This window comes from Rhinatrema bivittatum, chromosome 16, assembly GCF_901001135.1.
Source record: "Rhinatrema bivittatum chromosome 16, aRhiBiv1.1, whole genome shotgun sequence".
Classification (NCBI taxonomy): domain Eukaryota; kingdom Metazoa; phylum Chordata; class Amphibia; order Gymnophiona; family Rhinatrematidae; genus Rhinatrema; species Rhinatrema bivittatum.
In genome coordinates this window covers 34,874,261-34,886,661 of record NC_042630.1, presented here as the reverse complement: position 1 = coordinate 34,886,661, position 12,401 = coordinate 34,874,261, and the positions used below count along the sequence as shown (strand labels likewise).

Here is a 12,401-nt window from a genome sequence, read left to right as displayed (position 1 = left end):
TACTACAGGAACGAAAATTATCAGATAAGAACTAATTTTCCTTTGTCCATGGCGGCTGAAAATCTGGCTATATACAGAGCAGGGGTTGGGGTAAACTGGGAGTCAAGCTGGTCTTCAGATGAATTTAATCATGGGCAGACTAGATAGGCCATATGGTCTTTTTCTGCCATCATGTTTCTATGTTTTCATGCTCTGTTTTAATAATGAGCAGAAATTCAACAAATACCATAATGCATTGGGATTAATATCAAATTCATGCTATTATCCATGGGGCTGTACAGAGCCCTGCCAGTGCACCTCACACCTGTCCTGCAGCACCCCCTGCTATTCCCATACTGAGGACTCCCCACCAAACCACAGCTCTGCCAATGCATTTCACTCCTGTCCTGCAGCACCCCCTGCTATTTCAGGTTTGAGCCTCTTCTTAGCAGACTGTGACAAAATAATATGGATTCTTAATGAGGGGAAACATACATAGCCCCTCACCCTTTACCCACCCCTTAAGCTCACCAGAAATATGTTAAGATCACCAAATGCATTAAACAGGAGACCCAGTTGTGAGTCATGCTCAGCTTGTTTTCTGGGTTTAGGTTTGGTGCAGCGCTGCGTCATCGTTCAGAAAGATCAACATGGATTTGGCTTCACTGTCAGTGGAGATCGCATTGTCCTGGTTCAGTCTGTCCGGCCAGGTGAGTGGTCTCTCTCCTTGTGTTGTCCAGTACAGTGGCCAGTCAGGTGAGTGACCTTCCTATACTTGCTTAATACAGTTAGTTTGGCCAAAGGGAGTGACTCCTTGTTCAAGTAACGTAGTTCCTACAGTCAAGAAATGTTTCTTTTTCTAAAATTGACAGAGACATTTGGGCATGACTAGACCCTGAGTAAGCAGGTATGGGTTACCTTTAATTTCTGGCAAACACAATGCAGAAAAAGTGAACAGGCTACACATGAAAACCAAATAGACTTAAAAGAGGGATGTATAGCCATATAATGGCTGTTCCAAAGTTCAGAAGTTACGATGGAGAGTAGTTCAAAATGCTGCTGTTCAAAAAGTTTCAGTATAGAAGACCTGTTCATAAAGAATCTAGTCCCCTGACATGGGCTGTGTTTGACCGGAGGGGTTGCATCTGAAGGCACTGCATATGCCATATAAACAAAAAAGCGAAAGCCGCCTCAAAACGATGTAAGGTGCTCTATGTGCCTCCCACCGCAGCCCCTCTGGTGAAGCCCGGCCCCTGTCGGGGGACTAGGCTGCTTTATGAACTTTATGAACTATGAAACTTTATGAATAAATAGTGTGGGGAAGGAGCCAAGATGGCCGCAGCTGGAGGACGCTAATTCTTACTGCTCTGCCTTCCAATTTCCTTACTTCAGTATTTCCTGCCAATTTTCTTCGTTATGCCACACAAGAGGAAGGGTAAGGTGAGAGTCTATCCACCAGACTCACCTGGCCCAGCCGGGCAGCGTTTCATCACGGACTTTGCGACACCAGGCTCTGCAGTGGGGGCTCTGAGCGCCGTTGCGGAGGCACCGAGAGGCGTGGTGTTTTCGCCGGGTGAGGTCACCCTGAGTCCACCCGACCCCCGAGGACAGCTGTGCAGCTCTCCCCTCCGCCTTCTCGAGGGAGCTGGGCTTCCAGACGCAGTTGTTGTTAGGCAGGCACAGCAGGGTGGATCCACCGACCAGGCGGTAGCTGGGACAGGCCCACTACTTCGGACTGTTGGACACAAGGCTCCTGGGAGTGAACCTTCGGGTACAGGAGCTGAATCTCCAGGAACATCAGGAGAGAGACCGCACCAGGAAGAGGTAGGAGGAATTAACATCGTTGATCCCTTGGAGTTTGAGAAACCAGCGGAGATAACATTAGAATCCCTTTGGGGACCTAATGGCGGTAATGGCCCGAACCCTCAAACCTCAGTCTCAATTACTGAGTAATTTCGAAAAAAAACTGGATCCGGTGGATAAAGAACATTCTCAAAAATTGCAAGAGCATGCTACTGCTATACAGGATATGTCTGCTAATATGAAACAAGTTCAAGAGTTTAATACTACCCTTATGAAGGATCAAATAACATCTCAAAGGAGACTTGAGTCAATAGAAAACTATCTTCGACATCTGAATGTGAGGATGGTCAATTTTCCAAAAGTTTTGGGAGAGCCAGTGCTGGTGACTTTCAAAAGATATATGACCGAGACCCTAAAGATACCAGCCGAAACGGTGCCATCTGTGAAAAAAATATTATTTTTGCCTACTAGTGCCCCCCCCCCACCCCCGATATCATCGGGAGGGGTCAGGGATGAGTTTGCAAACTTAAGAGTACTTGGAAAATTCAAATTTGGAAATCACAGAAAGAGCGGTTCTCATTTTTTTTCTTTTTTCACTGAATTAGGCATGGGTCAGCTGATGAAAGCTTATTTTAAAAATATTAATATCCCCTTTATGGGAGGGGTGGTCAGGGTCTATCCAGACCTTTCAAGGACCTCCAAACAACGAAGAAAGATGTTTCTTGCTATGCGCCCTGAGGTCCTGACCAAGGGTGTGAGTTTCCTCTTACATTTTCCATGTAAATGTTTTGTAAAATCAGCTGGAAATACATTAATATTTTTTCTGCCCGAACAATTGAAACAGTTCTTAGATGGGAGGGCATAAACCTATATTATCCGGGGTTAAATATTAAGGCAGAGTGTACAGCCGCAACTTTGAAATAATATTGTCTTTAATTCTCCTTTGTTTTCCCTTATCCTCCTCCCCCACCTTCATTTCCAATGAAAAACAAATTAGTAAATTGCATGTAAAAATGTATCACTATTATATGCATGGATGAATGTATGTAATGATTTTCAAAGAAGTATTATTGTTTCTGTATTACCATGCAAGGTTGTTCCTTGTTAAGTATTTAAAAAAATCTGATAAATAAAAAAAATTGTAAAAAAATAGCTTTTTGAACTACTCTCCATCAGAAATTTTGAACTTTGGGTCATAGTTACACATCCCTCTTTTATTTCTGCCCCCTTTCTCCCCCAAACCCAGAGGAAGTTAGTCCAAGACATTGTAGGATTTGTAGTCATGTAGGCAATGGGCTAAGGACTGCAGTTCCCATAAGGCTCTGCAGCATGAGCTGATGAAGCAAAGGGGTGCAGACTAGGGATACCTGGCTTAATTATTTTTTTTGTCTCTTGTGTTTTTATTTTGTTCCTCTTGCTTTGGATTTCCTGCTCAGTTAAGGTCTGGTGCTATGAGCTTTCATTCACAACGATCCAGGGATTATTTTCCCCAAACTTATAGTTAAAATAAACTTAGGGTCTGGCCTGCACCCCACACTTCCAAGACCACAGCCTCACCCCACTGAAGATCACCCCAAAAGCAATCCAAGCTGAGCTGGGAAGACGATGCGGTCTTGCCTCTTGGCTTGACATCCAAAATTGCTCGGACAATGGGAGGGGACATTTGGAAGGAGGGGACTTGCAAGCCTTAAATAATATTTAATGGTAGAGAGAGGGGAGGGAGATCAGGAGGAGGATGAGGCATTTTATTTTAAATTCAGGAGTGAGGACTGGGCTATTTTTTATTTTTTTTTTAAGTTGGAGTAGGAGGTAGGAATGTTGGCTTTGGGCTTGGGGCAAGTCAGTGGCCAAACTGATTTTCAACACTGGCTGGCTAAGGTAGGCTTGCAGCCATATTTTAAAGAATTGGCCTGGATGGTTGGCATTGGTCTGTTCGACTTCCTTCATGCTCTGGTAAAGTTGAACACCTAAGCTCCCACTTGCCTCCAAGCATGAGGGGATGGCCCCCAATGTTGATGGTGGTGGTGGTGACTCAACTGGGGTGTGTGGTTTTTTTTTTTTATTGACTCTTCTGGGATCACCTCTTACACTGATGCAATTCTGCACCGACAAACAGAGCAGGAGAGCCAATGTGGCCAGATTCTGGTGCATCTGAGTGTCTGAGACATAGGTTAAAAAAAAAAATCCCAAGCCACCCCCGAGTGCCCACTTGAAGTTCTGCAGCTCTGAAGGAGTCCTACACACTGGAGGCATCAGTCTGGTTAGAGCTCTCTGTGGAGTCCCGAGGACTTTCGTCTTTGTTTAACTACGCTTTGCTGTGTTACAGGAGGAGCTGCCATGAGAGCGGGTGTGCAAGAGGGAGACCGGATAGTTAAAGTAAGGGTTTTGTCTTTTTGCATGAAAACAGATTGCTTTGAACGAGAAAATAACGCCAGTCAAGGAATATGCATTAGTTCCATTGTCTGCCTTCCCAGAGCTTGACTAGGAGACCTTCCAGCTTAATTTCTCCTCTGCAGTTTGGTGGAATAACAAAATATTGCTGCTTGTCGAGGCTCCTTCTCATAAGCCTTTTTGTCAGGCTGTTGGCTTATTTGCTGTTTTTGAGGCTATATTTCATCCTCATTTTAAATAATTATCAGTTTTTAGGTTCTCGACAATGTCCTTGACAGCACCCTTTTAAGTTTTAAAATAAAAGAACTCTAGGGGTAGGTGATGGATAAGAAGAATGGTACTTTCCTTTCTCACTGTCTTTTCTCTTATATATTTTGGTCTGCTTAGCACAGATTGCTACAATGTTAGTCAAAATCACCATAGAAAGCTAAAAGAAGGTACAAGTCGTCATATTATTGAGTACTGGGTCATGAACGATAATTGTCTTGATGCTATTAAATATCACAATCAAGCTCTCTTGTAAAATATTTCTGTTTGTCTTTGTTCATCGGGGGATTCTGTCCTTTCTTCCTCCAGCTTTCTCTTTCACAACTTGCAGTGTAGGCTAGAGAAGCCAAAATAGTGGCAGGCAGGGTTCAAGCAGGCATGAGGAGGGAGAGGGAAGGCCAGGCCACCCACGAGTAGGCCCAAGTGGTCCTGGTTTGCCGCCCTGCTTAATGCACTTTTTGCCTTATTGCCATAGCCTTGGTCTCTTCATCCCTCTTCTCTTCTCTTTTGACCTTTCCGCTAATGCCCCTCGTTGCGATCCACAGGTGAACGGCACTATGGTGGCGAACAGCTCCCACCTGGAAGTGGTGAAGCTCATCAAATGTAAGTCTGGGAGGTTGAAAGACCTGGATGCGGGCAGTTCTTGTCTGTTTTGCTAGTTCGTGCGTTGCCTCTGGAAGTGCTGGCTGCCATACCTTTTTTTTTTTTTTTGCGAAGGGGAAGGAATCCTTGCTGATCCTTGCTTCCGGTTCTCTGGCCGGGGAATGAGGTTTTTACTGGTGGTGGAGTGGGAGGGCAGCTTGGAAGACGGGGGGAGCTGGGCAGCAAAGTATGGATTCCAACAGGGGCGAGAGAAAATCTGTCTTTCAAAAAAAAAAAAAAAAAAGACTTGTGGGCTTCAGAGAAGGAAGTGGCACAGAATGCTTCCTTTTTCTTTCTTCCATGGGTGGTGGTGGTGGTGGCAGAGGAGGGCCCCTCCCTGTAGCAGTTGCTGCTGTTTAATCACCGGGGTCTCAGACAAACTTGACCTCGCGCCTGTTTAAAGAAAATGTTGTATTTACTTTCCCGTCTCATTCTAGAACTTCATTTTATTTTTTTGTTTTATTTTTTTTTCAATCTTTTTGTTTGTTTTGTAGTCACTTGGCAGAGAAAAACCTAGAGTGAATCTACAGTATTACATTGAAAGCTGGATTCTTCAGGGGTCTCTCTCTCTCTCTCTCCCTTCCTTCTCCACTTCAGACAGTTTCTGGCAACTTTTTGTGTTTAACTTTTTAAAAATGTATTAAATTATTGAAGTGTATCTCAGAATGGTTCATAGAGGAAAACCAAAATAGCATAAAATGAAAAAAAAACCCAAACAAAACAACCCCAAAGCATGCGAAGTGTCATAACTGCCAAATGGTCACACACTTTGCAATTGCATGAAAACAGTGCAGTGAATTCTATAATCTCTTTGGGTTTTGTAATTTGTTTTGCTTTTTTTTCTCTCCCTCTTTTTTTTTTCTGTTTCAGCCGGCGCTTATGTTGCACTAACCCTTCTGGGTTCCCCTCCCACCTCAGTGGGCCTCTCGGGGCTCCAGCAAGACTTGTCCCCTGCAGGAGTTCCCAGGAGCACACAGATGTCCCCGGTGCCTCCCCCACCACCTCCGCTGCCTCCCCCACAGAGGATCACAGGGCCCAAACCGCTCCAGGTAAGGAAGTGGATCATGGGTTGATACAGTGACTTTTTCTACATATATACTGGTAATGACGATCTTATCTGCTTTAATCCCAGGACCCAGAAGTTCAAAAGCATGCCACTCAGATTCTGCGAAAGATGCTGCAGCAGGAAGAGACGGAGTTGCAGGTATGGTAATGCCTAGAATGGACTTTGACAAAACGGGATGTACCTGGAGGAAGAACTAGAAGACTGGGAGAAAATGGGCGAGGTGGAACAACAGTGGGTCAAATTAAAAGGAAACAAAAAAAAAAGAAAGAGCTAACCGTGATTTCCCCGCATGAACAATTTCTTCCAAAAAGGAAAACCCCCGGAAAAACTTTTTGTTCTTGAGCCGCCACTCACAGTTATTTCTATAGTAACAATAGATATATCAATGAAATTGTTATGGCCGCATCATCAAGCCTGACAACGTGCCTACCCAGTATTCAAAGGGAGGCCTTCCGGTCTTTTAATCATTTGCAGTCAGGATCTTTTTTTATCAGTCACAAATAACCTGTAGTATTTCAAATTGTATAATATTTCATCGCTTATTTGAACAGTTGCGGTGATAACAGTAATGTGTTTTGTTTGAATGAAATGTGTTTTTTTCCATTTAATGAGACATTTAAGGAGCCATTACAAAGGCAACAAATCTATATTTTAGAAAAGTAAACAAGAGTAGGAGGAAAAAGAAACGGATCTGGTTCTCAAAGGAGGTGGCTGAAAAATAGAGGAAAAGAGAACAGTATTCTGGAAGTATAAAAAATCCCAAAAAGAGGAACACAGGGAAGACCTGGCAAAACTGAGGGAGATGAAGAAAGAAACTATGAAAGCAAAAAGTCAAGCAGAAGAAAAGATTGCCAAAGAGGTAAAAGCAAGGTGACAAACATTTTTCAGATACATCAGAGAAAGAAGGGAGGCCCGAAGTCATCTAGTGAAACTGAAAGGTGAGAAGGAGCAATGTGTGGAGAGAGATGAGGAAATGGCAGAAATATTAAACAAATACGTCAGTTTGATGTTCACTAAAGAAGACCCTGGAGAAGAACCGTTGCTGGTTGACAAGACCATAGAAGGGAATTGGGTAGATGAAACTCCTTTTATGGAAGAGAATGTATGGGAAGAGCTAGGAAAACTGAAAGTCAACAAGGCCATGGGGCTGGATGAGGTTCATCCTAGGATACTGAGGGAGCTCAGAGATGTGCTGGCAGCTCCGCTGAAGGACCTGTTCAATAGATCCCTGGAAACGGGAGTGGTGCCGAGTGATTGGAGAAGAGCGGCGGTGGTCCCGCTTCACAAGAGTGGGAGCAGAGAGGAGGCTGGAAACTACAGGCCGGTTAGCCTCACCTCGGTGGTAGGAAAATTAATGGAGACTCTGCTGAAAGAAAGGAGAGGGAACTCTCTACAATCAGGTAAGTTGCTGGACCTGAGGCAGCATGGCTTTACCAGGGGAAGGTCCTGTCTGACAAATCTGATTGATTTTTTTGATTGGGTGACTAGAGAATTGGATCGAGGAAGAGCATGTGATGTGATCTACTTAGATTTCAGCAAAGCTTTTGATATGGTCCCACATAGGAGGCTTGTAAATAAAATGAGAAGCTTGAGAGTAAGCGCCAAGGTGGTGGCATGGATTATAAACTGGTTGACTGATAGGAGACAGTGTGTAATGATAAATGGAACCTACTCTGAAGAGAGAATGGTGTTAAGTGGAGTACCACAGGGATCAGTGTTGAGACTGGGTTCTGGTCAATATCTTTTGTGAGCGACATTGCGGAAGGGATAAAAGGTAAAGTTTATCTATTTTCAGATGATATTAAGTTCTGCAACAGAGTGGACATGTCTGAAGTAGAGAGAATGAAATGTGATTTAAGAAAGTTTGAAGAGTGGTTGAAGATTTGGCAGCTGGGATTCAATGCCAAGAAGGTCAGAGTCCTGTATCTGACCACATTACACCCATCCTAAAAAACCTGCATTGGCTCCCAGTAAACTTTAGAATTCTTCACAAGTGTCTCACCATCATCCATAAAACCATTTACAACAGAACACCCATCGATTTACACTACCCACTCACGCTGCACTTCTCTTCTAGACCCATCAGAGAAGCATACAAGGGCTCGCTACACCCCCCCCCAGTCAAATCCACACATCTCTCTTCCGCCAAAGATCGAGCCTTCTCGACAGCGGCTCCAACCATCTGGAACTCCATGCCCCCAGATCTTAGACAAGAACCTTGCAGACTGACATTCAGAAAGAAACTCAAGACATGGCTATTTCTACAAGCCTTCCCTGATCTATAACCGCCCCAACTATAACAAATCGCCATGGTTCTCCAGTCGACGTACCACATCCCTGACTTGGCCTCTGACTATACATTAATTAGTCCCGAGTTTTATGAACTGACACTATTTAGTCAGGAACATTTGATATTATTACAGCCCTGAGTATATGATATTTACATTTTTGAAATAATCCAGTCTTGAGTACATGTTTTTACTATAATCCTGAATATTTATTTGACTAGACATTATTTATTTCTGAGACTAGATATTATTTATTTCTGTGTTAGCCATGTCTCTGGCTCTTCCTCCTCCCAGTTCATGTGCCCCTGTTTTATTGTAACTTTTGTTCACTTGTTCTCTCTTCGCCTATTGTTCATGTTGATATTAATGTTTTTGCACCATTGTTTCTTGTAAACCGATATGATATGATTGGTATCATGAATGTCGGTATAAAAAAAGCCCTAAATAAATAAATAAATCTGGGGTGCAGTAATCCAAAAGAGCTGTATGTGATGGGGCTGAAAGACTGATGTGCACAGACTGGGAGAAGGACCTTGGGGTGAATAGTGTCTGGTGATCTGAAGGTGGCAAAGCAATGTGACAAGGCCATAGCTAAAGCCAGAAGAATGCTGGGCTGCATAGAGAGAGGAATAACCAATAAGCAAAAAGAGGTGATAATCCCCTTGTACAGGTCCTTGGTGAGGTCTCACCTGGAGTACTGTGTTCAATTCTGGAGCTCATATCTCAAAAGGAACAGAGACAGGATGGAGGCGATCCATAGAAGAGCAACCAAAATGATGTGGGGTCTGTATCAGAAGATTTATGAGGAGAGGCAAAAGGACCTAAATATTTTTACCCTGGAAGAGAGGAGGTGCAGGGGAAGATATGATACAGACCTTCAGATACCTGAAAGGTTTTAGTGATGTACAAACTTTGAACCTTTTTCATTGGAAAGAAATCTGTACAACTAGGGGTCATGAAATGAAACTCCAGGGGGGGATGACTGAGAACCAACATCAGGAAATATTTCTTCACAGACAGGGTGGTGGGTGCCTGGAATTCCCTTCTGGAGGAAATGGTAAAGACGAGAATAGTTATAGAATTCAAACATTGTGGATCCCTAAAGCTAGAGGCTAGAAATGAAGGAAAGGGTGCATGGGGGTAGCTTGCTGGTGCGGCGGTTACTACCCTTAACCAGTAAGCCGTGATGCTTTTGATGCAACTCCAACAGTGCTGTCTGCTTCAATGACAGGAAGAAAAGGGGAATTAGATTCAGACAGCAACCAACGAGGGTCCTGACTTTTACGGTCTGGGGATCTAAGCTGCTTGGGGGTAACTTGCACGGAGCAGCAGTTAATACCCTTAACCTGTAAGCCTTGGTGCATTTGAATCACCTGCAAAACATCACTCTCCGCTTTGACACGGGGGGGGGGGGGGGGAGGTGGCAGGAAAGAGGAATTGGATTTAAAGGCAACCAGCACAAGCCCTGACTTTTATAGTCTAGTGTACTAATGCGCAGACATAAGGGAAAAAACCAGAATACTGCTTCTAAGGCCAAGCCCATAAGCAAAGCACGTCAAGAAGCACTGTCTGAATTTTCAAGAAGGCTCATCACCCAGTAAAAATGTTGCTAGCAGTACATTTTTATAGGTTATCTTAAGGCTTAGACATAACTGCATGGAGCAGCAGTTGCTATCCTTAAGAAAAACATGGGAATAACTCGCACGGCATGGCAGATATTGCCATAAGAAGCTTGCTGGGCAGATCATTTGGGCCTTTTCTGCCGTCATTACTATGTTAGAACAAAGAGGGTAGCTATGCCTGGGTGGTGATAATTGCACATCCTGTCTGCAAATCATGTGGAATAGAAGTGCTGTAAAAACACAGGTATCTGTGTGTGTTCACTCTGAATGGTCTGCAGCCTTCAGGAGCAGATGATGATAATCACCAGGCCTTGGTGATAGCACTGCACATTGCAGCACAAGAAATCTGGCTTGGCTGTCCCATCTGAGGTTAGTGGGGTTCGGATGCATTCTGTAAAGGAAGTGGTTTGGTTCCTGCAGGAGGGAGGACCATTCCACTTTCCAGAGCAGTGTTGAAGCTTTAAGAGAGAGTTCGCCCCCTCCCACCTGCTGGCCTTCAGTGAAGTCATGGATCAACAGGCATGATTGCTGAAAGAGCTTGGAGAGGGCTAAAATGTAGGGAATACATATCAGTTTTAGTGCATACTTCAGTTGTTGGTAAGGTTGAAAGAAGACCAGAGATACACAGAATACAATTCTCTTAGATATAATTTATAGAAAGGGAGAAATGTGCACAAGGTTGTATATGAATACAGAGAAGGTGTTAGAAAACATGTAAGGGCACTTTCGGAGTAATTAGCAGCAGATGCAGAAGGTGGCTGGTTCCTGCCCAGAAGTGTACACTCAGTAAATATGATACATGGGGTCCATGCTTCTGTATAAACCCTGTGGGGCCACTCCTGCTCTCTCCCTCCCTCCCCTGCAGAGCCTGTGTGACGTGTACAGTCAGAATTCCTCTGCTGTGCTGGAGGAGCAGATCGAGGGAGCCCGCCGACGAGTGCACCAGCTGCAGTTGAAGATTCAGCAGGAGACCAGCGTTGCTGTGGTGAGCATGGCCTACCAAGGCCCTCCATTACTGCCTGAGATCCAGTCACATAAAAAGAGTAAATGAATTCCATGTTAAAAAAAAAAAAAAAAAGGAAAAAGCCACAGCTGATGGTGTCCTGGGATTGTCAGCATTGTGTTTCTCAAGAGATTCATAATCCATAGATTTTCAGAAAAGTGAAGTCAGGGTGGGCAAGATCCCGCTTCTTCTCTTCACCCCACCCTTCTCACCTTAGCTTGCTGTTTGCCCCTTCATGGAAGCTAACAGATGGTGGTGTTGTGGGGATGCATTTCCCAGACAGAAAAATCTTATTAAGTACTAGCAGTGGCCACAAGGTGCCAGTATCTTATTATAGGCAGGTTTTTAAAGATTCACATGCATGTACAGTTCGGCTGCAGCTTTGGATCACGTTGGGCAGTGAGGTCTTGGCACCAGGGTGGTCCACATCAGAGATAGGATCGCCAGTAATGTGCAGCAGGGAGAGTGAGTGATTCTGAGGTAGGCCATGCCAGTGGCGGCAGCGTTGGCACCTATAGAGTTGGACCACATTAGGTGTGGAAAGCAGTGGGGGACTTGGTGCCACAGCAGCAGTGGAAGGCTTGGTATTACAGTGGCAATAGTGGTTATGGCTGCAGTGCTGGCTGCATTGTGTCTTGTAAGCTGTTTGGGTTTGCAGTCAGTGTGCTGTGGGAATAATGGCCGGTGTCCTGGGAGTGCCACAGGCCACAGATGCTGGGCAGCAGGTGGAGTGCAAGAAAGGGAATTGCCGAAGGGGGGTATGTTAGGAATCAGATGGGGACCTGCAAGTAGGGGCGGGGAAGGGGGGGTGTTAGAGGTAATTGGCTGATGGGTGAGGGGAAAGTAGGAGAGAGACTCAATAAGTGAGAGAGAGGGCTGGGGGAGATTGGAGTCAGGGGTGGGTATGTATTTAAGAGAGTGCCAAGAATGGGGGCATGAGAAGGCAGAGGAATGGGGATTGGAAGAGTGAGAGAGGAGGAGTGGCGATATGTGATGGAGTATGCCACTTCCCTTCCCTCTCAATCTGGATCCTTCCTTTTTAGTTTTGATTCTGTTAAAATCTTCAGTGAAATTACTAGGAATTCTGTATTTCCAGAAGCATTGTTGCAATAAGATATTTTGAATACAAATGTATTGCAGGTCTCTGTTACTTTATTATATTATGTATACAAAGCTTGTGGTTTCTTGCCAGTTGTATTGAAATAGAAGCCACCGAAGAAAAGAGTTTAAAGGAATGCAGTATGGTGGGGTCAGACCTCCTGTTTCAGTACTGCCATCCTATCACCTTTATGGAGCATTTTTTTAAAACCCATTTTATTTTGCTTCAGCTTCCTTCCCCC

At 44.4% G+C, this 12,401-nt stretch overlaps 1 protein-coding gene across 5 annotated transcripts in view; it reads left to right on the top strand.

Moving 5' to 3' along the window:
* Positions 1-12,401, top strand: part of ARHGEF11 (Rho guanine nucleotide exchange factor 11) — a 218,593-nt gene that overhangs the window by 92,022 nt on the left and 114,170 nt on the right. For all 5 annotated transcript variants that reach the window (XM_029580824.1, XM_029580826.1, XM_029580827.1 and 2 more), the window contains 6 exons: positions 591-689; positions 4,109-4,158; positions 4,986-5,043; positions 5,953-6,131; positions 6,215-6,286; positions 10,924-11,043. In XM_029580824.1, the coding sequence (XP_029436684.1) occupies positions 591-689; positions 4,109-4,158; positions 4,986-5,043; positions 5,953-6,131; positions 6,215-6,286; positions 10,924-11,043 (578 nt within the window). The remainder of the gene's footprint in view (positions 1-590; positions 690-4,108; positions 4,159-4,985; positions 5,044-5,952; positions 6,132-6,214; positions 6,287-10,923; positions 11,044-12,401) is intronic.